General features: G+C 38.1%; 1 protein-coding gene across 1 annotated transcript in view; it reads left to right on the top strand.

The window, feature by feature from the left end:
• LOC129746430 (ubiquitin carboxyl-terminal hydrolase 3-like) overlaps positions 1 to 19480 on the top strand; it is a 33110-nt gene extending 13630 nt beyond the window's left edge. The window contains exons 2-7 of the mRNA XM_055740081.1: positions 1095 to 1236; positions 1895 to 2453; positions 2514 to 3044; positions 3109 to 3251; positions 3320 to 3466; positions 17870 to 19480. Coding sequence (XP_055596056.1) covers positions 1095 to 1236; positions 1895 to 2453; positions 2514 to 3044; positions 3109 to 3251; positions 3320 to 3466; positions 17870 to 18113 — 1766 coding nt within the window. The 3' untranslated portion in view covers positions 18114 to 19480. The remainder of the gene's footprint in view (positions 1 to 1094; positions 1237 to 1894; positions 2454 to 2513; positions 3045 to 3108; positions 3252 to 3319; positions 3467 to 17869) is intronic.
• Positions 19481 to 19773: the final 293 nt, after the last annotated feature.

Raw genomic sequence — 19773 nt, 5'->3', positions numbered from 1 at the left:
CCATCAATCCAAATCTAAAGGCACAGGGAGGCAGCTTTTGTGACGGTAATGGTCACAAATATGGGAAAATAAAAGCGTAGCCATGCAGAGATCTGAATCGAGCAAAAACAACTAGTAGATACCAATGTAGATAAAAGAATCAAGCGAGAGTTCACATTTGGTTTGTAAATCCCTCGAGCAACCAAACACGAACGACGAAAGTGAAGTCAGATTTTATGCACGCTGTGAGGTGACATTTTCCCTGGTTGAAGTCAAACATTTAGAGGTATATTTTCCTTTTCAGATGAAAATCTTGGTGAGATTTTGTCAGTGGATTGGAACGTGGAGTTGCTTAATAAGTTTGTAGAAGGAAAAGTGAGCTCGCTCACTTTTTGGAGAACTGATAGTTTTTGGTTTCAAGTTTAGAAGTATGAAAAATGATTTTCTGAACAAATTTATAAACTTAAAAATATGATTAATATTATAAAAATTCGATTTTTTGCCTCACGTTCCACAAACGCTCTGACGTCCATAACAAGGCAGAATCAAAAATCTGTTCCATTGACCTTTGAAATGACGATATTTCCCCTTCCGCAAACAGCAAACTTCAATCATCGAACTATCAAATGTGTTTTATTAACCCAGATGCGTAATTCAGCACTTCGTAGTTTGGAGGAACTAATTTACGAGCCCTCAACAATAGTAACAACAGTAAGAGTCGAGTTAAAATAAAAACATACATGAATCTTTTGTTTAGGTTTAGAGTACCTGACACGGGTCTGCTCAGCATTTGCTCTCTTTGGTTGATTATTCGAATTTGAACAGTTCGTCATATGATTGCTCTCTTTGTGGTAGTGAGATTTAATCGAGAGAAGAACCCAAATAAGAAGGCAGTATGAAGTTAGACAATAAAATTCTGAGAGTGGTAGAGAATGAGAGAGAGCTTTTGTTATGATTATGAAACATACACCCACCCACTCTATGCTCCGGAAAATGGATGGAGAAAGACGACCAGAAGAAACTTTATCAGAGCTTTGTCCATGAACAGTGCAACCAGTTTGGAAGAATTGTTTGGTCAATAAAAACAAAAAATAATTTTTGATTATTTGTTTCAGAATGCTCCGGCAAGGATAATTGGCTATGCTTGCAGTGTGGTTCTGTGCTGTGCGGCCGCTACGAAAGTGCACATGCCCTAAAGCACTCATCTAAACAAAATCACAACATCTGCATAAATACCGTTAACTTGTCGGTATATTGGTAGGTGCCTTTACATAAATCTTCTTTACTCACACTTTCAATATACTTAGGACCAATAGGTCAGATTCCAGCTTCATATTTACTCTATGTTTCTTGATGTTTTACATGACAAACATCATATAATAATAGATTATCTGATATTGACAATATTAAGGTGATTCGGATGACGGGCTCTGCTCATATCTCCATCCCTAAATAAATAAATGCATAAAAATACTGCGATTCTAAACATTACATCTCATTAAATAACATTACATTACATTACATTACATTACATTACATTACATTACATTACATTACATTACATTACATTACATTACATTACATTACATTACATTACATTACATTACATTACATTACATTACATTACATTACATTACATTACATTACATTACATTACATTACATTACATTACATTACATTACATTACATTACATTACATTACATTACATTACATTACATTACATTACATTACATTACATTACATTACATTGCATTACATTACATTATATAACATTACATTACATTGCATTACATTACATTACATTACATTACATTACATTACCTTACATTATATTACATTACATTACGTCATTACGTCGAATATATAACATTGCATGGAAAATGGTAAATTAAAACTTCTGTTCTACTTTCAAAGCTACAAATGCGACGAATTCGTGGTAAACGACACAGCGGACAACATGATCGACGAGATCCGGCAGGAGCTGAAGGATGGCGACGCTGATTCGGTTTCGGAAACGTCCTCCACCATGGAAGAGATCAGCTCATCGAAATCTACTCCGGAAAGTGCCAGCGGTAGCACAACTTCCAGCGATTCCGGCTGGGAGGAACCCACGACGCCAACGACGACAACATCCGGCGCTGGTTCGTCGGTAGTGTTCGGATCAGCCGCCGGCAGTGCTTCTCGGAAGCTGAGACCCCGGAAGCGAACCATTTCGAGCGATAGCAATAACGAAAATGGGCAGAATGGCAAGCGGAAGTCTGCGGCGGGAAGACGAGTGGTGGGCCTCAGGAACCTGGGCAATACCTGTTTCATGAATTCAGTATTACAATCGCTGAGCAACATCCAGGAGTTCAGTACGTATTTCAACGCGATGCCGTCGCTGGATACGCAGAAGGGCAAGCAGAAGGCGTACCATTCCCGCAGCATGAAAGAGAACCTGGATGACGTATTCGTGGTCGAGGAGCTACGTAAGGTAGGAAGGCCGTGAAACATTAAATAAGGAACAAGTCTTTAAATTTGTTTTTGTCTGCAGGTCCTGTTGAATCTCAGCCAGGGTGGAGACGGTTCGAAGGGGGCCATCTCTCCTGAATGTCTGTTTCTGGTGATTTGGAAGGTTGTTCCACAGTTTCGAGGTCATCGGCAGCACGACGCGCATGAGTTTCTACGCTATATGCTGGATCGGTTGCACATGGAACTACAGCAGGTCTCGATTCCGGTTGATATTTCTAGCAGCTCCACCAGTAGCTCTGGCGTTGGCAACACCAATTCACCTCACAAATCCGGTGAAGTGGTGAAAACTAATCCATACAACGTTCACCCGCTCAGCCACCTACACACCAAGGGTCGGAACTCGATCGTGACGAACGTATTCGGGGGAGTGCTGCAGAGCGAGGTTCGGTGTCTGGTTTGTGGAATGGAAAGCAAAAAACACGACCCTTTTCTGGATCTATCGTTGGACATTCCGGAGAAGTACTACAGCAAGGAACCGGTGGAAGGCATCGAGAAGGACAAGGACGGCACTCCGGTTTGTCACATTTCCGATTGCCTAGCGAGTTTCACTGCGGTAATAATGACACAAGATCACGATTATATTTGCAATCATAAACTTTATTGATCACTACTTACAGGTTGAAGAGCTGGCCGAAACTGAGTTGTACTACTGCAATTCGTGCAAATGTAAGCAAAAGTCCACTAAACGGTTTTGGGTCCGGAGGTTGCCCAACGTGTTGTGTTTGCACATAAAACGGTTCAGATGGAACAACTTTTACAGGTATTATTCAACAATCTACAAATCACGAAAACAAACCTCTTCATTTGTTCAATTATTCTTATTTTCAGAACAAAAATTGACCTACGGATAACGTTCCCGATCAATGCGCTGGATATGTCCCAGTATGTGCTCCAGAATGGACCGGAAACCAGACGCTCGAACTCCAGCTGCAACATCTACGACCTGGCGGCCGTCATCGTTCACCATGGAAATGGGTAAGCATGACAAAAACTTAACTCGTTCGTTGCCATGGGACTAAGGTTGCCGAAATTATAGAAGAATTTATAAATTCAGAGAATTCTTGGCAAATTTCATCACAAAACACAAAGTTTTGGACATATTCATAGCTTTTACACTTTTTTCAAGTTTTGTACATGTTTACAAATTTTTTATTTTTGATGTCAACAATAATTTCGGATTTCTAAGTTTCGACTGAAAATAATGATAAGATTATGTCGTATCCTTCTACCTCGAATTTTCGGCCTAACACCGCGTGTTGATTTTCGGACACTTCTGGAAGCACATCTCGTTCTCAACACGTCTCTCGTAAAACTCACGAGACGCTCGTGCGCGTCCTTGTTTGCCGTTCGAGGATCGAGACGAGCATTTCTCTCACTAAACCATTTTCCTCGTTTTCAGCTCTCTTCTTTTCTGGTACGTCCGACTCTGAGTAAATAATTAATTTGCTCGAGCATGAGCGACGCTTTGGCAAGTTTTCTTTACAACACCGAGCTAAATATTCAGTTATAATTTACCGGCTGTTTTGATTATAGTATTCCGTCAGCTTATTCTCTACATTTCCCTTCTCCCCTACTCTTTCAAGAAATTGACGGCTTTTGAGTCAAACCACCTCGTGATTTAGAATTCAATTCCTACATTTAAATTTCAAACACAGCTTTTATATGCAAATTTCATAATCGATCAAAAGTTTTCATATATGAACTTTAAAAAATGACTTTTAAAAATTTTAAGTTTAACTAAGGTTCAAATGCAGATCGAAATGTGAGTTTAAAATTACATCATAATCGGATACAAGTTAGCTGTTGTAGAAATCGAGATTATGAATCACGCTCCTGAATGTTTTTTTTTTTGCCATCGTAACCTTTCCAAAGAACAGAGTCCCAGGTTCGAATTCACATACTCACAAATATTTAAAGCTTTATCACATACAATTTTATTTTAGCACATGTTTTGTTTCAGATCCTTTTGAAATTAGAGATAGCATTTCAAATTACAGTTTAAACTTAACGCACGAAAATGAAACAAGATGTATACTTTTGATTTAAAAATTTCAACATCAGATGTAATTATTTTTAGATCATTGACCAGATTCTAAACTTGGTTTCAATTGTCAGCAACGATTTCGAATTCGTCATTACTTAGATTTGAAAAAATAAAACCTTAAAATTAGATCTGAAATAAAAAGTTGTACAACTCCGTTTCTACACTCAGAAGATTATTTTAGATGCTGATTCGTTTCGGGATTCTTCTGAAATAACATTCAAGTTCCATTTTAAATTTTAAACTACGAAAACGAGTCAATATTTTAACTTTAACACCAGATACAACTTTTGTTTTTTTTTTTGTAAACTTTTAACTTGGGGATTTTCAGCGACGGATTTGAACTCACCTAACACTCAGCTTAAAAAAATTACACCTTAAAACCAGACTCTAAATCAACTTTTTCGTTAAGACTTTATTTCGGAACTCAGACTCATCCTCAGTCAGGCATGGACCAAATTAAAATTAAACTACGTCGCACGTCAGTTTAATTTTAATTTACTCATATTTTTTGCTTAAATCTATTTCATGGAATAATAATAAAGATCTTTGACAACAACATTGTGAAAAAAGCCATGTGAAAAAAGCTATGTTAATTAAAACAATGGTCTCCCGGCTCCGTTAAACTAATTTGTTTGAGCCGTTTCAAATAAACGAATTGTAAAAAAAATCTTTGACAACAATCCAGGATTAATAACTTAAACCCATTTCTAGATTACATACTTAAGCTTTAGACAAAAATTAACGATTGATATCTTTAGAGTTTTAGGTCACAGTATTCGGATTTGTGAAAGGAGTTTAAATTGAAATGGTAAACTAGTCACCTGACATAAATCTCAAATTGCTTGTTTAGATCTTAGTTTCTGATACTTTAAAAAAACCATAGTTTTTAAACTGTAAATTTTTATTTCAAATTCTGGTAAGATTTCCATCCAGATTTTCGAATTTAGTTTGCATAACCTAATTATATCTTCCGACATTTGGGTCGACTCCGATACTGGGTTTTTCTTATTACAGTTTAATGATGCGATCAACGTTTGAGCTTTAGATAAAAAAAATCGAACATTAGGTAAAACTTTGAAATTATTTTATCGGCTATGTAAATTTACGGTGGTTAACTCTTCATTTCATTAAGTAAAACTTTCATTTTTCTAAATCATTTAACAGTTTCTGAGCTTAAATTCAAACCTTTGTCTCAGGTCCGAATTTAAACCTGAGAGTTGAACTTGGATTAGAGACTTTAAAATCAAATTTTGGATCATTTTTTTATCAATTTATCCAGACTCAAACTCACTTAGGCGTAAACTATATTCCAATCAGACTTAAACCTTAACGTTAAGGTCTAAATTTGGTATTTAATACTTATTCGGCCTCAAACCTGTGCTCAGATGTATGACTTAGTTTTAAACGATAAATTGAATCTTAAACCTAACATTCATTTTACAATAAAGGTTTCTCATACTTAATCCATATGGTTGTTGCAAAAGCAATCATCTGTTTCGTGCCATTCCGTTCTTATGAATATATCAGAACGATCTAATACTCCGCTTTTCGTTAAAACTTCGATTTCAATCCGGATCATTCGATTAGAAGCTCAAACATCAGACTTCAATAATAAAACATTTATTTTTTCATTTCAACTTCTACGCGGACCTCATCGTTCAACTTCAGACGTAGATCTCAGTATGAGATCCTTATTCAAAACAATTAGATTCAGTCAAACCGAGCTTCTTTTGCAAGAGCCTTTTGTAAGCTGCATTTCCGAGCAATATTCGCATTTTTTAAGGCCTCATTCACAGAGTATTCAATCAATTTCTCTCAGGAGACTGAGTCGTAAATCAGTTTTGCAAAATGGAGTCCCTGACGGAGGACGCCTTTCAACTAGCCTCACAGGGCAACTTATTTCAGCCTCACAGGGCAACTTTTTCAGCCTCACAGGGCAACTTTTTTTCCAGCCTCACAGGGCAACTTTTTTTCAGCCTCACAGAGCTACTTTTTTTAAAGCCTCGCAGAGCTTTCGTTTCAGCCTCACAGGGCTCCATTTTTATTAGCCTCGCCGAGCTTTGATTTCAGCCTCACAGGGCCACTTTTTTTTATGTCTCACTGAGCCACATTCTATTTTAGAATCACAATCTTCTGATAATGCCTTGCGAATCTACCAAAGCCGCACAGGGCTGATATTCTCTCGAAGGGAAACGCGTCCGACATACTTACAATAATGGGAGCTTAAGCGTTTGCGCCATTTGTCGTATCCTTCTACCTCGAATTTTCGGCCTAACACCGCGTGTTGATTTTCGGACACTTCTGGAAGCACATCTCGTTCTCAACACGTCTCTCGTAAAACTCACGAGACGCTCGTGCGCGTCCTTGTTTGCCGTTCGAGGATCGAGACGAGCATTTCTCTCACTAAACCATTTTCCTCGTTTTCAGCTCTCTTCTTTTCTGGTACGTCCGACTCTGAGTAAATAATTAATTTGCTCGAGCATGAGCGACGCTTTGGCAAGTTTTCTTTACAACACCGAGCTAAATATTCAGTTATAATTTACCGGCTGTTTTGATTATAGTATTCCGTCAGCTTATTCTCTACAGATTAGTAAGGTTAAATGATTTTTCTCAAGCAAAATATAAAAAGACAAAATTTTTCATGACTTCACAATGAAATATGAAGAAAATGTATCACAGAAAACCGTCACAGAAATGTTTGTTTGAAACTTTTACGGACGGCTTACGATGAAGTTTTTCCGTTCATTTCTGCTGGCTGATAATGGTTTGTATTTTATTGGTGTTGCTTTTGCATTATCTATTTAAAAGGATGTAGGTTGGAACCTCTTTTAGATTGGTTACAAGCTTGGTTTTTGTGCTGGATAATTCTGTTCTCACGGAAACATTACCTTTGGGGACTTAAATTTCCTAAACACTGTAATGCAAGGATAAAATCTGGTCAACTTCCAACCAGAATCGTTAGAAGCAATTCCTTTAACCATTCAAATATACAGAGAATTGCGATGATCTCTTCTTGCTGGAGCATCAATGATGAATTGGGCGCTTAAAATGGTTCAGAACATTAGCTAAACTTGTTTGCCAATTCAAACAAAAAACCCAGAAGTAGAAGAAAAACAAATTTTAAGGCGGGTTATACAATACTTTAGAATGTATTTTGACTTTTTCCCACTGCATTGGGTTTACTTCGACTTGATTCCATGACATTTATTCAAATGTTTCCCGCAGCGACTCTTTTTTTTATTTCATGTGACATTTGCATATTCATAGTAAATATATTGCAAAGTCTTGAATATTGACTTTTTTCCTTGCAAAATATGGTTTGGCGTTTCTTGTTGATTGGAAAGAAAAGCTATGGAGGTATTACTGGTTTTTTTTTATGATATCTGGCAGAATCTGCTTTTGTGGAGGCAATATTTAAACTGGCAAGATCGCCAATGCAGAATCCCTTGAGGGATGAAGTTAAAATCAATCCGAATAAAAAAATGCAGAATCCCGGACGTAGATCCTATCGAAAGATAGATCGATAGCTACAGTTATAATGGAGGAACCCGTTGATCTAGCGATTGCTACAGTTATTGCTGAGAGAATGTCTCTTAAATTTTTCAATGAATCTAACTTCAAAGACATCGGTACTCAGGATGTCCGCTTTTATGGAATCTTGCAGAATATTCTCAACAGCTTGGGTGCCTTTGAGTGCGATTCGCCAAATACGTATGACGCCTTCCCAAAATGCTTTCCCCACACTTCTCTGATTAATTTTCGGAAAGTACTTACTATCATCTCAGTTGTGATAATATCTACATTTTTTTGGTTAATCCTGTACTACTTCTTGGCTTCGCATAAGAGATTTTACAACAGTTCTCAAAGCCAGCAGATGAGCAGAAACACGACTTCCTGTAAAAACAGATTTTTATTTGTTCATTCTTCTTTCTTTCTTGGAGCGACTGCTCCAGATTGTAGGGCCAGTGACAATGACTATATGCCCATATTTGTTCATTGATTGATTGATTTATCGTTAGCTGTCAAAGTCCGTAGGGTGACAAATTTCACACCACAGCTGATTTCGAAGATGATAGGTTTACGGGTGGAATTCCTAGAAAAAGATAGAAATATGGTAGGTTCGATGATATTTTGTGTGTTACGTAACACTCCAAGGAGAGAGGTGATAAGCTCGAGCGTTTTAAACTATGACATAGAAGAGGGGGGAGGTAATGCACATCGTAATGTATCTATTTTTCCCTTCAAAATGTTTAATTTTGAAGTCATGCATTTTTACAGGGTAAGGATAAGCATATCAAAGTCAGCTTAAAATTTATTAGCTCATAAAAATTCTTAGAGTGACTTTTTAAAGCCTGCTTTCCAAGTTACACCGACAGCTTTAATAGTCTCCTCAGGCCCTTTATTTAAATTTGGATGCAACATCCTCCCGAGCCGTTGCCAAGTGAAATTTTTTACCTGGAATTGGCCCGAAGTCAGCCTTGACAAAGGTTTCATCGTCCATCAGAAGACACCCGTCGAACTTGGTCATTACATGGTCGTATAGCTTCCGATTTTGGCCACACTATTCTGTTTTATGGTGCGATTTGGCTGTTTGCTAGCTCGATACGACTTCACTTCTTCCCGGAGTCGAATTTTCCTCACGGTACAATGAACAGCACCGAATTTTCTGGCCAAATCACGGCCCGGCAGATGGGAATTTCTCTTTATCGTCTACAAAATTTTATCACGCAGTTTTCGGTCGACAGTTCCACACATTCCTACGATTGGATTGAGGCTTTCGAATCGTCGTCAATGTTTATTTATACCGTTTGATAACGCGCCATACGGTATTTCTGGGCAATTTCAGTTGTTTGGCTAGCTTAGATGCAGATCACAATGGATTTTCCAAACAACATCTTTTTTCGGCTTCCATGTTGATTGTATACAATGTACAGTCGACTATAGCGAAATGTCGAAAATACATAAATAAATCTGACAACATTCTCAACACGTATATTGTTTTAAATCTTCTAGAACCCGGACGGATATTGGAATTGATCCCTAAGTAGTCCTAAGTAGTACATATATTGATATGGATATACTCGACAAAATGAAACTTTTAAAGTAAAATCTCCTAATAAATAAACATATGATTAAAAAATCTTTTAAGATGTGCAGAACTAGGACTGTTAAAAGTATTTTTTTTTTCATGTTCGGGTACAATCCTACACATAAAATACCATATTCATGTTGTGTTTGTTATTGATTGGGAAAACAAGAATGTGCCATCAAATAAAATAGCTGCCGTTTGGTTTCTGAAACTACTGGCTGTGTCGACATCTGAAGACCTTTTCATTCACAGAATAAAAAAATCTGCTGTTTTATCACGTTCGCGTTTTTTAGACCACATCTGAAAAAAAAATCTTATAAAAAAAGGAATAATGTCCATATTGTGTTTGAAAGTTTACCCTAAATGCAGTCAACATAGCTACATAATCAGACATTTCCATTTGTTTCTGCTGAGTGCTTTTTGGTGCTCCATCAGGAGTTGTTGGCCGTTACTCCTCAAGGTGCATATTTTACCCTGTCGGGATTCAATCGGCAAAGTGAAACATTTCATTTGCTTCAGCGACACCTTTGCTTCAATAACTGCATCCATCGGTGGATATCATTGTACGAGAACTATCCGATCAAGCCCAATCGAAAAAATTGGTGTGCGGCACACTTCCGGAATTATGTATTTCGAGGTTGCGGTTTCACCGCTCAGTTTGATCATAGCATCTCCCTCTTCTTCACCGTCATCATAAGGCATTGGGTCAGGCCTATTTGCTCGTTGGTATTCATTGTTCGGTTGAATTCCGATTTCTGCAGACTTTTGTAGTTTGTAGCTCTGGCAAAACACGTATTTTGAACGATTTGGGCTGCTTTTGATTAATATGTTCTAAAAAAAAAATTGTATTCTGATAAAAAAGCCTTTAGGACAACCACAAATTTAAAAAAAAAAATTAAAAAACTTGGGACATACCTGGCCGATTTCATGGAACCATTTTTTTGTTGTTTTTCGCATCCGGGTCGAAAACTGTGAGGTGGTAAGTGGCGAGAATCGCTTCCGGCGGATGTCTGCTGTTGCCGCTGGTGATGGTGATGGTGATATTATCAGTGACGGCTTTACCTGTAGGCTGAGGAACTGGACGATTGATATTTTATTCCGTCACCCATTGCTGCTACTATTGTTGATTTAGTGGTGGTTGTTATGGCCACGCCGGCTGACACTATATTTATGGCTCTGGTGTTCGTCTCTTCCTCCGGAATGTTGTGACTGGTGGTGTGGTCGCAATCGTGACTGAGGAACTGCGCGAGCGATGGTGGTTGTTCCAGCCCAGTTTTCACCTCTTTGCTCGCTGGAACTGCTCCGGTGTTTGTCCGGTCGGATGGTGGAGTTTTTCACTATAGCAGCTACTGCATATTTTGTTGAGCTGTACGGGGTGTATAAAAAATTAAAATTATTGCTTAATAAACCAGTTTCTCCACTTACCTTCATCGCTTCGTTGTTGTCGACCTCGATGCGCTTAGTTTTCCAGTGGTTTTATGGCCATTTTTAGTATTTCTGGCCAAATTAGGAGAGTTTTCCGAAACTCTACGGGTTTACATGCCTGCGGTGTTTTTTTCCGACGAGTGCTGCTGGAGATTCGTTCGAACGTTCGTGCATAATAAAACACTCTAGGAGGGTGCTCTTCTGCCGTAGGAGAAGAAACATTACCTACTTGTAGTTGGGCTCTTTCAGCGGAAAACGGGTAGTGATGAGAGTTAACGATTCCGGCGGATATTTGATGTTGGATTTGGTTGTGCTCCTGCTCCCGCTGATGGTGGTGATTGCGGTACTATTGGTGGCATCAGGTGTCTGTGGTCGCAATCGTGGCTAGGAAGTTGACGAGTGATTTTCTCCGCCAGTCATGTTTACTGCTGCTGCTGTTGTTAAACTGGTGCTGATTGTTCCGGCCCAATGTTGTTTGGCAACGGAACTGCTCGGGTGTTTGGACGGAGCTGTACGGAGGGTACAAAAGATAAAAATTTTCGCTTAACAATACCATTATTTTTACTTACCTTCACCGCTTGCGTTGTTGTCGGCCTCGGTTCGCTTATTTTGCGGTACTTTTGTGGTCATTAATAATTTCTCTGGCCAAACTTGAGGGGTTTTCCGGAACCGTACGAGAAGCTTCATTTTTTATTTTCAAACGTGACGTCACAGCTGCAGCGAAGACACATTACAATCAGATGCGCGAGAATTCAATTGGATCTGAGATCATTAATCGTATCTTTCAGAAATCCTTTTTTATCATTCCCAGCAAAGACGCCTTAAGCAAAGTCGCAAAATAAATCGGGACGATTAACGTAATCAGGAGCAAATAATTTAGACGATTACGTGTACGGTATTTGATTATGCGGGGAAATAGTCGAAATAACTGATCGTTTTACTATGAGTTGTTGCACTTCTTAAGCGGTTAACGTCAGAGGACGAATCGGTTTTATCCAGTCGATTTTCTATGCGAAAAATTATTTATATCCTACATTATTTTATGCTAACGTGTGGACATTGAACTTAAGCACAATTTTGTCAAATACCTACAGCATTTTATGCTTTACACAGCCCAAGAAAAAAATAAAAACGCCAGCACTCTTCGGTTGAACCGTCATCTTCTGGTGTTGCAAAGCGTGAATGCAAAGATGAGTCCACAATACTTTGTTTACTATATTTCTCTTCGGGGTCATTCACTAATTACGAAAGTATTTAATAGGGAGGGGCTGGGGTGTAACCAGATTCATTACCAGGTTTATTTTAGCTTGAAAGTCATCGCATTTATTATATCAACACAAACTGTAGATAAATAACAAAGTTCAGAGTGCACGGAATTAAGTGCAAAAGTGCACGGAATTAAAAACATGCAAGAGAGAATGCACGGAACTATGTGCACGAAACACATTTTTCAGATGAATTTTTCCAAACTTTTTCCATGTTTTTCATCAACTACGAAATTTTTTCCTTAAAGTACATAAAAAATCCTAACTAATGGTGGGTTTTTTGACATTTTGAATCATTCATGTGAATTTTTTACACAGCATTGAAAACAAAAATCGCTTAGGTGCACGGAAATACCCGCAGTCACGGTATAACGAGCCCAGTGAAAGACAAAGGCGCTTGGAAAAAAGTTCCGCTTATCGCCCTTTCGGACCACTGTACACTGGCCACCCTGGCCTCTGTCTTGATCACACGAAACACTTACTCTAGAATCCTTATCCTGTGATGTCTGAGCAACGAGTTCTAACCAAGGGTTCATCTTTGGCTCAACCGAATGCTAAATTCGCATTTGGATCCAAAATGATATTGGCGTGCATACACCCATAGAAGAGGTCGTAAAAATCCAATGCCTATTTACCATATCTCTGTGCCGATAATGCGCTGAAATGTGCACTGTGTCAAAGACGGTATGTTTGAAAAACCGTAACTGGCATAAGGACTCGGCTCCCAACCAAAATGATGCATGACCACTACATTCAAGCGAAACAAGAAAAACATTTTATGGGATTTTTCCTTCCTATTGGATAATTCAACCTAGAAACAAGAAAAAAAAACCTCAGCGCCGTAGGGAGAGTCGAATTCAAATCACCAACTATGTCATCTCGCCAGTACGACACCTTTACCAGTACTATTTGAGATTCATGAAGGACGAGGAATATTTGTCATAGGGTTTCTGACACCGATCAATCACAGAAAAAAAACGCACAACGGTGGCTTCCCGGCGTTTGGCTTCCTTTCAAGGCATTCCTTTGTCTTGCGATGGAAACGGGAAAGGGAACGGGAGTGAAGGAACGGGAAACCCATTGAATGAGAACTGTGCTTTGCTTACTGCCTGCTATTACATACACACGCTACATATCAGTGATTGAAATCCTCACCAATTTTCTCATCAGAGGCATTCAAAATACACACTTTGAGGCCTCGCATAGCTATACAGGAGACGATACATATACATTCATTCAAACCTCCCCCCATGAGAAGGATCTGCTCTGAGAGACACTATCCGTTTGCTGCCCCGAACGAACTCTCTCAACGTTCGGTTGCTACATGATGCATGAAGAAGACGAGGCACACATACTCATTTACGTTGTTGAATTTGAATAACTCGAGCCGACCGCAAAGGTTGAGGCAACAACAAAAACAATCGAACTTATTGCGTTGCACGGCCCGCAACGTATGGTGAAAGAGGGGGGAAGAAAAAGAAATGAAAAAACTAGCTGCCTGCGTGCGGTTGCTGTGCAATAATAGCAATAGCAGAAAAACCTCACGCATTCGATCCAGGCACAAACGAGGAGACTCGGGTTTGCTCTGCCTTTTGAATTCGGTTCCCTCAAGGTTGTGACAGGAGATGAGTGAGAGCCATTCGTTTGGTTTTTTGGATTCGCTGCCTCGAATGTATATTGTCGATACAGGGAAAAACTGTAAAATCAGTTGAGCGACAATGGATTTTTCTCGGAGTAGGTAAGTTAAACCTAACGTCGGAAGTAGTGCGCTGGATGGCGGGTCACCGTACGATTCCAGCGCACTACTTCCGACGTTAGGTTTAACGTACCTACTCCGAAAAAAATCCATTGTCGCTCAACTGATTTTACAGCGCTGGACTGGCGACACAATATTGCTTCATGAAGGCGACCATGTTGAGAGCGTATACATCATCGGTTTTGTCGTTTTCGCTGCCTCAAAGCAACCTTTGCTTCCGAGTAAAGCGTTGAGCGAGAGATGGTTGATCAACTCATGCTCAGCAAAATTCAATCATTGCTACATATACACAGCTGCTAAAGCCGGGCAGCTTGGCCGGTGGTTGTTTGCCGGTGGAAGAAATATTTTTGTTGTTGCTTTTGCTACACATGCGCAGCTTAGCCGGTGGTTGTTTGCCGGTGGATTGAATTGAAGCAATGTTTTTTTTGTTGCTTTTACTACATATACACGCACAGTTTGGCCGTGGTTGTTTGCCGGCGGACTGAATTGAAGGAATATTTTTGTTGTTGCTTTTGCTACACACGCACAGTGCTCGGTTTGCTGGCTGCCTGTTGTTGGCCGGTATTTATTTCCATCCTTCTTCGTCTTGTGATGCGATAGGGATGGACGTGAATTCGTTTTTATTTTGTTTCTTTCAGACAAACGCAATTCGGTTAATTTGGGAGGTTAATGCCGGTGGGAGCAAATCGAATCAGCACCGGTCGCGTTATCTTCTTGTACCAATGATGCCTTGTACCAATGATGCCGCCATTGGCACAGAGGCTGAATTGTGGGTGTGATTACTGTTGTGATGTAAATACTGAGCCCTATCATTCCTTGAGGTTATTCATAGTTATCTGTTCGCCCAGAATAAAATTGTAACTTTTTTTGGTTTTTCGAGAGAGCAAAGGCAAGTTTGGTGATCTCCGTTTTGGAGAGAGGCATACAACGATTTGCAAATCCGCAACATATTGGGCCAGGAGCCCCTCATAGTCAACCGAAAACGTACTTTTGAGCCCTCCGTTTCCAGGTTTCATTACCAAGTCTTTGCCAGATTGAATCCAATGTAGCAGTTCTGTTTCAGGACACTGTTCCTTCCACGTATGGTCATTTGTTTACACCCATAGAAGATGTTACAGAAATGCAATGCCTATTTAGAAAAGCTCTGTGCCGAGAATGCGCTGAAAAGTGTAGGGGAGAATGAGGATACTGTCGGATTCGTCGCTCGAAGACATTGCACAAATTTTTAAACCTTGCAAATAACGAAACACTACGTCACTTGAAAATAACGACTGTCGTCTCAAAAGATCGTTAATGGGCGATGGGCGCGCTCGCAGTCCCGGTATACGATTTCTCGTGTGTTAAACAGAGAGAGAAATAGCCTTCACTCCAATTTCACTCCGATTAGCTGTCATTCTTATGGAAATCTGTGTAGGAGTAAAGAGCAGGCTTTATTCTTTTTTGCAGGCCCAATCCCAATAGACTGGCGCTTTTTTTGGTTGATCCTATCGTCCTTTCATTTTTTCACTATCTCTCACTCTTTCTCTCAATCCTTTTCCAATACTGTGCACGCTAAATGAAAAATAGCTTTAAAGTTTAATTTTTTAATGCACACTGAGAATAATAGATTCTTTTATTATTATTTATTTTAAAGCTATGTTTTATTAGTCTTATTTACAAGTTCATCTGTACCCAATAAACACATTAAATGAAAAACAGCTCTAAAGTGCAGTTTTGAATGAACACTGAAAACAATAGAATATTTATTTCACTTGTTTTAATTTATGTTTTATTAGTTTTATTACCACCTTCATCTGTACCCAACAGATACTTGATCCCTGGGGATACTTGATTCCTTAGCTATATCTCGAAACTGGAATGCCTTACAAAGATCAAATGTTCTAGAAAAATGTGCCAAAATGAGCAAAATAACAATGCTTGTAGTTTAAATTTTTTTAACAAAATAATTGTTTGAGTAATTGAACTTTGTTTGAAAAATTTCACAAAATGTAACTTGAAGATCTTTTTTCATCACTTTAAAATGTTCCTTACATGGGAAAATCATGAAAAAATATTTGTTCCAATATATCAATCGTTCGAGCGTAAAATGAACTTCATAATGCCATATTTTCAAAGTAATGGAAAACTCTCAACTTTTTTCAGAAAAAGTTTTCTAAAATGTTGATTATGGGTACAATTGATCCCCTACACTCAGAAAAATACTATTATGTATGCCATAAGATTCTCTTATGAAGTGGCGCCATAAGAAAAATTAATGAAATTCATAAGATTGTCTTATGACGCGAATGAATTCTGAAGATGAACACCTACTTCAATGAGAGGTTGTTGTTTTTCATAAGAGAGTCTTATGGAAACAGTAAATCACTTTCTAATAAGAAAAATTCTCGATATTTCATGCTGAAAACATTCACTTTATTATTTGCCAAATTCGTTTAAAATTAAATCCTTCATTGTCACCATCAGCAGGGCATCAACAGACGGCTCCATCAAAGTTTTTTTTGCCGCATCTTAATCCTCGACCTTTCGTTTTTTGCCGATCAGTTTGCTGAAAAGTAAACAAATAATGTATTTTAGTTTACTAATATATTCAACGTTCACACCAAAAACATCAAATCGAACTTACCATTCCGGAGATAACAATAACATTTAACATTGAAGGAAAACTATAATAACTATAAACTGGCGATTGCTCCGTACTGTTAGATGATGAAAAAAAACTGATGCTATGAATGAATGTGTTCATCATTTTTTCACAATGCCGTTTCTTCTATTTTTCATAAGAACATCGTATGAAAATTGAAAGAATTTTATAAGACTCTTATGAAAAATTAGTTTGGACGCAAAAAAGTGGTTCATAAGATGTATCTTATGAAATTTATAATAAGATTTCCTCTGAGTGTAGAGTTGGGTTTAATTGATCCCCCCTTCCAAACAGCATATTCTTCTTCTGAATTGATCTTTATGATAACTGATTACGAAATTACTAATATTTATCCAAAAACTAATATTAATCAAACAATTGTCTGAAGAAAAGAGCAAAAATAATTAATTTTCTTTTGATTATAAAAAATAGCGCCTTTAAGTATGCAATGTTATTAGCGTTGAGAAAAAGTGATAGAATTTTCTTCTTATGTCTGCTATATATTGTGAAATGAGAACAAACATGACCAAAATAGTCAATTAACATTCTACCTTGGGGTTTTGTTTGGTTTTTATACAAGGATTAGGGCTTCCTGAATAAAAGATCAAGTCTCCTTCAATAGGGGATCAAGTCTCCCCTAACTTCAGAAAAATCGCAATTTTTTTACTCCCACGAAAATGCTTCTAGTTCATCAACAGCTTCAAGTATCGTTCTAATTTTTGGAGCATAGAAACTTGAAGTTACAAGCTGTCAGAAAATGTCAAAGACGGCGAGTTCCTAAATTTTTCCAAAAAGATATGGTGAAAATAAGAAAATGGGATCAAGTATCCCCACTCTCCCCTACTGTTCCAAAGATGATATGATTGAAAAAGCACTCGAGCTCCTAAGCAAAATGATACATGACCACCACACATTCAAGCGAAACAAGAAAAACATTTCATGGGGTTTTTCATCATATTGGATAATCCATCCCATAAAATTTTTAAGTGAGGATCGAATTCACTGCAACATCTTATCTCGGCTTGCCAGTCCTATATCTTACTCAGTGCACCATCTAAATCGGTTAGCAAACGACAGTTTATTGACATAGTTCTTCTGCTACCGCCGATTAACAAAACAACGCACTAAAACTTGTTTTCCCTTCTTTATTTCTTTCAGTTCCAGCTGCGGCCATTACACCTCGTACGCGATCAACAATGGCGTTTGGATGCACTTCAACGATCACTCGGTGAAGGAGGTGAGCACCGAGGCGGTGGCCGATTGCAAACCATACATTTTGTTCTACATCAAGCGAGATCCGTCGAATGTGAGTCGGCTTGGGACTGGAGCTGGCGATGGCGCTCCAGTACTTAGTTCTGGCCCTGCCACAGTTCAGAATTCATCGACGGCAACCGCGTCTTGAGATTAAGTTGTTCTTTCTTTAAGACTGATTAAGTAATTCAACAAAAAAAATCGAAATGAGGGCACGTGGCTAGAAACCGATGCGCTCCGCAATCTCGGTGATCTACAAGGATTCAAGCTGATCGGGAATCGGTTCACACTAGGGATGCAAGATGCTTTTTTGGATTCCGAATCGATACAAATGTAAAAAATTTAAACAGGAAGAAGGGGTGGACACAGGCAGTTTACTTGAAATACAAAATCTTTAGAGTGTAAAAATTAGTCAAAAGAAGATACAAATTGTGGGGTCAATGTTCAAATCCAGTAGAAAACTACTATTATCCAAGATAGCCAATTAGCCAAAAAAGTTCGGTACAAATCATCCACCCCGGTCCATTTTCCGGTTCCTCGAAGGCACTTGCGCTGAGAATTTTACGAGCCCTTCTGGCTGAAAACCAATGATTGAATGTGATAAACCTAAGCATTTCAAACATTTCACTACATCCACAGATATGAAAATATTACGCAAAACTGTTAAAGAAGAGTGGCATTCAAAACGGATTCAGAAATGATGTAGGATTTTCCGTACAGCTATACTACTTCCTGGTAAACACTCACGAACCCGAAAAATTTGCGAGCGATCCAGAGGATAAGATTTAAATCTTCGGAACGTTTCTATAGCTATTGGTTCGACTGTAAAACTGAATATTATTTTCCTGCTGTACGATTTTAGAAACAAAATAAGTAAGAGATTCTCAAAGAGGCCGTTGCGATTATTTTGTGATTTTATCCCCTTTTAAAATAAGTTTGTGATAGGTGATTAGCTATATTTTACATATTTCTGCTCAAGAAGGCTTTTTGTTTTCTTTTTATTTTATGCGTGCGCTAAATTTCCCAGTATAATTCGAAATTGAATTCGTGATTTGCACTCGTGGCGATGTGGAGAAACAAGCGGCAGAGTGGAGATGTAAGAGTTTTAATATCCATTTTTCCTTCTGTAAAATAAACAGTTTCCAGAGAGTGTTAAACAGTAAATTTATTTGTCACCAGTCCAAAGCAGAAAGTGTGAGTTCTTTCTTTCGATTCATAGCTTTCGGCAGTTATCAAAAGTATTTTGGGTTAAATAAAAAAAAAAAAACATAACAACAAAACAACTCAGCATATTATCATAACCGACAGCGAAAAGAAAACACAAAAATATTCAAAAATAATAAAAAATAAATCACAGCAGTACCGTTGAAGTTGAAGGACACGGAGGAGCTGTAGTCGTACATAGCCAACCCAAACCGATATGGTTTGAGCAACTGAGTACGAAAAACAAAAAGATTTAATTATATTAATATAATTAATATATTGAGAAATAAAATTCTTTAGCTATCTATAATTAAAGCGGTGTTTTTGTTTATTTCTTAAGAAATCCGTCATGTATATAATATTGTCAATCAATTCTTCAGAAATTGAACGAAGATCATTATAAGTGATATAACCGTATTGAGTAATTTATTCTCGATAAGATGGGCGTAACCAGTACACTGAGTCGATTTGGGGTCATTTTTGAATATCTCAAAACCTTAAGTTAACAAAGCTTCGTTTCAGTTCAGAACTTACCCATCACTTTTTTGGCAGAATTTTAAGAAGGGTTTACATGACTAAATTCAAACTTTTAGGTTTGTAAAGAATAA

The sequence above is a fragment of the Uranotaenia lowii genome, chromosome 2, assembly GCF_029784155.1.
Source record: "Uranotaenia lowii strain MFRU-FL chromosome 2, ASM2978415v1, whole genome shotgun sequence".
NCBI lineage: Eukaryota > Metazoa > Arthropoda > Insecta > Diptera > Culicidae > Uranotaenia > Uranotaenia lowii.
Note: the sequence above shows the minus strand (reverse complement) of the source record. Positions and strands in the feature narration are given on the sequence as shown.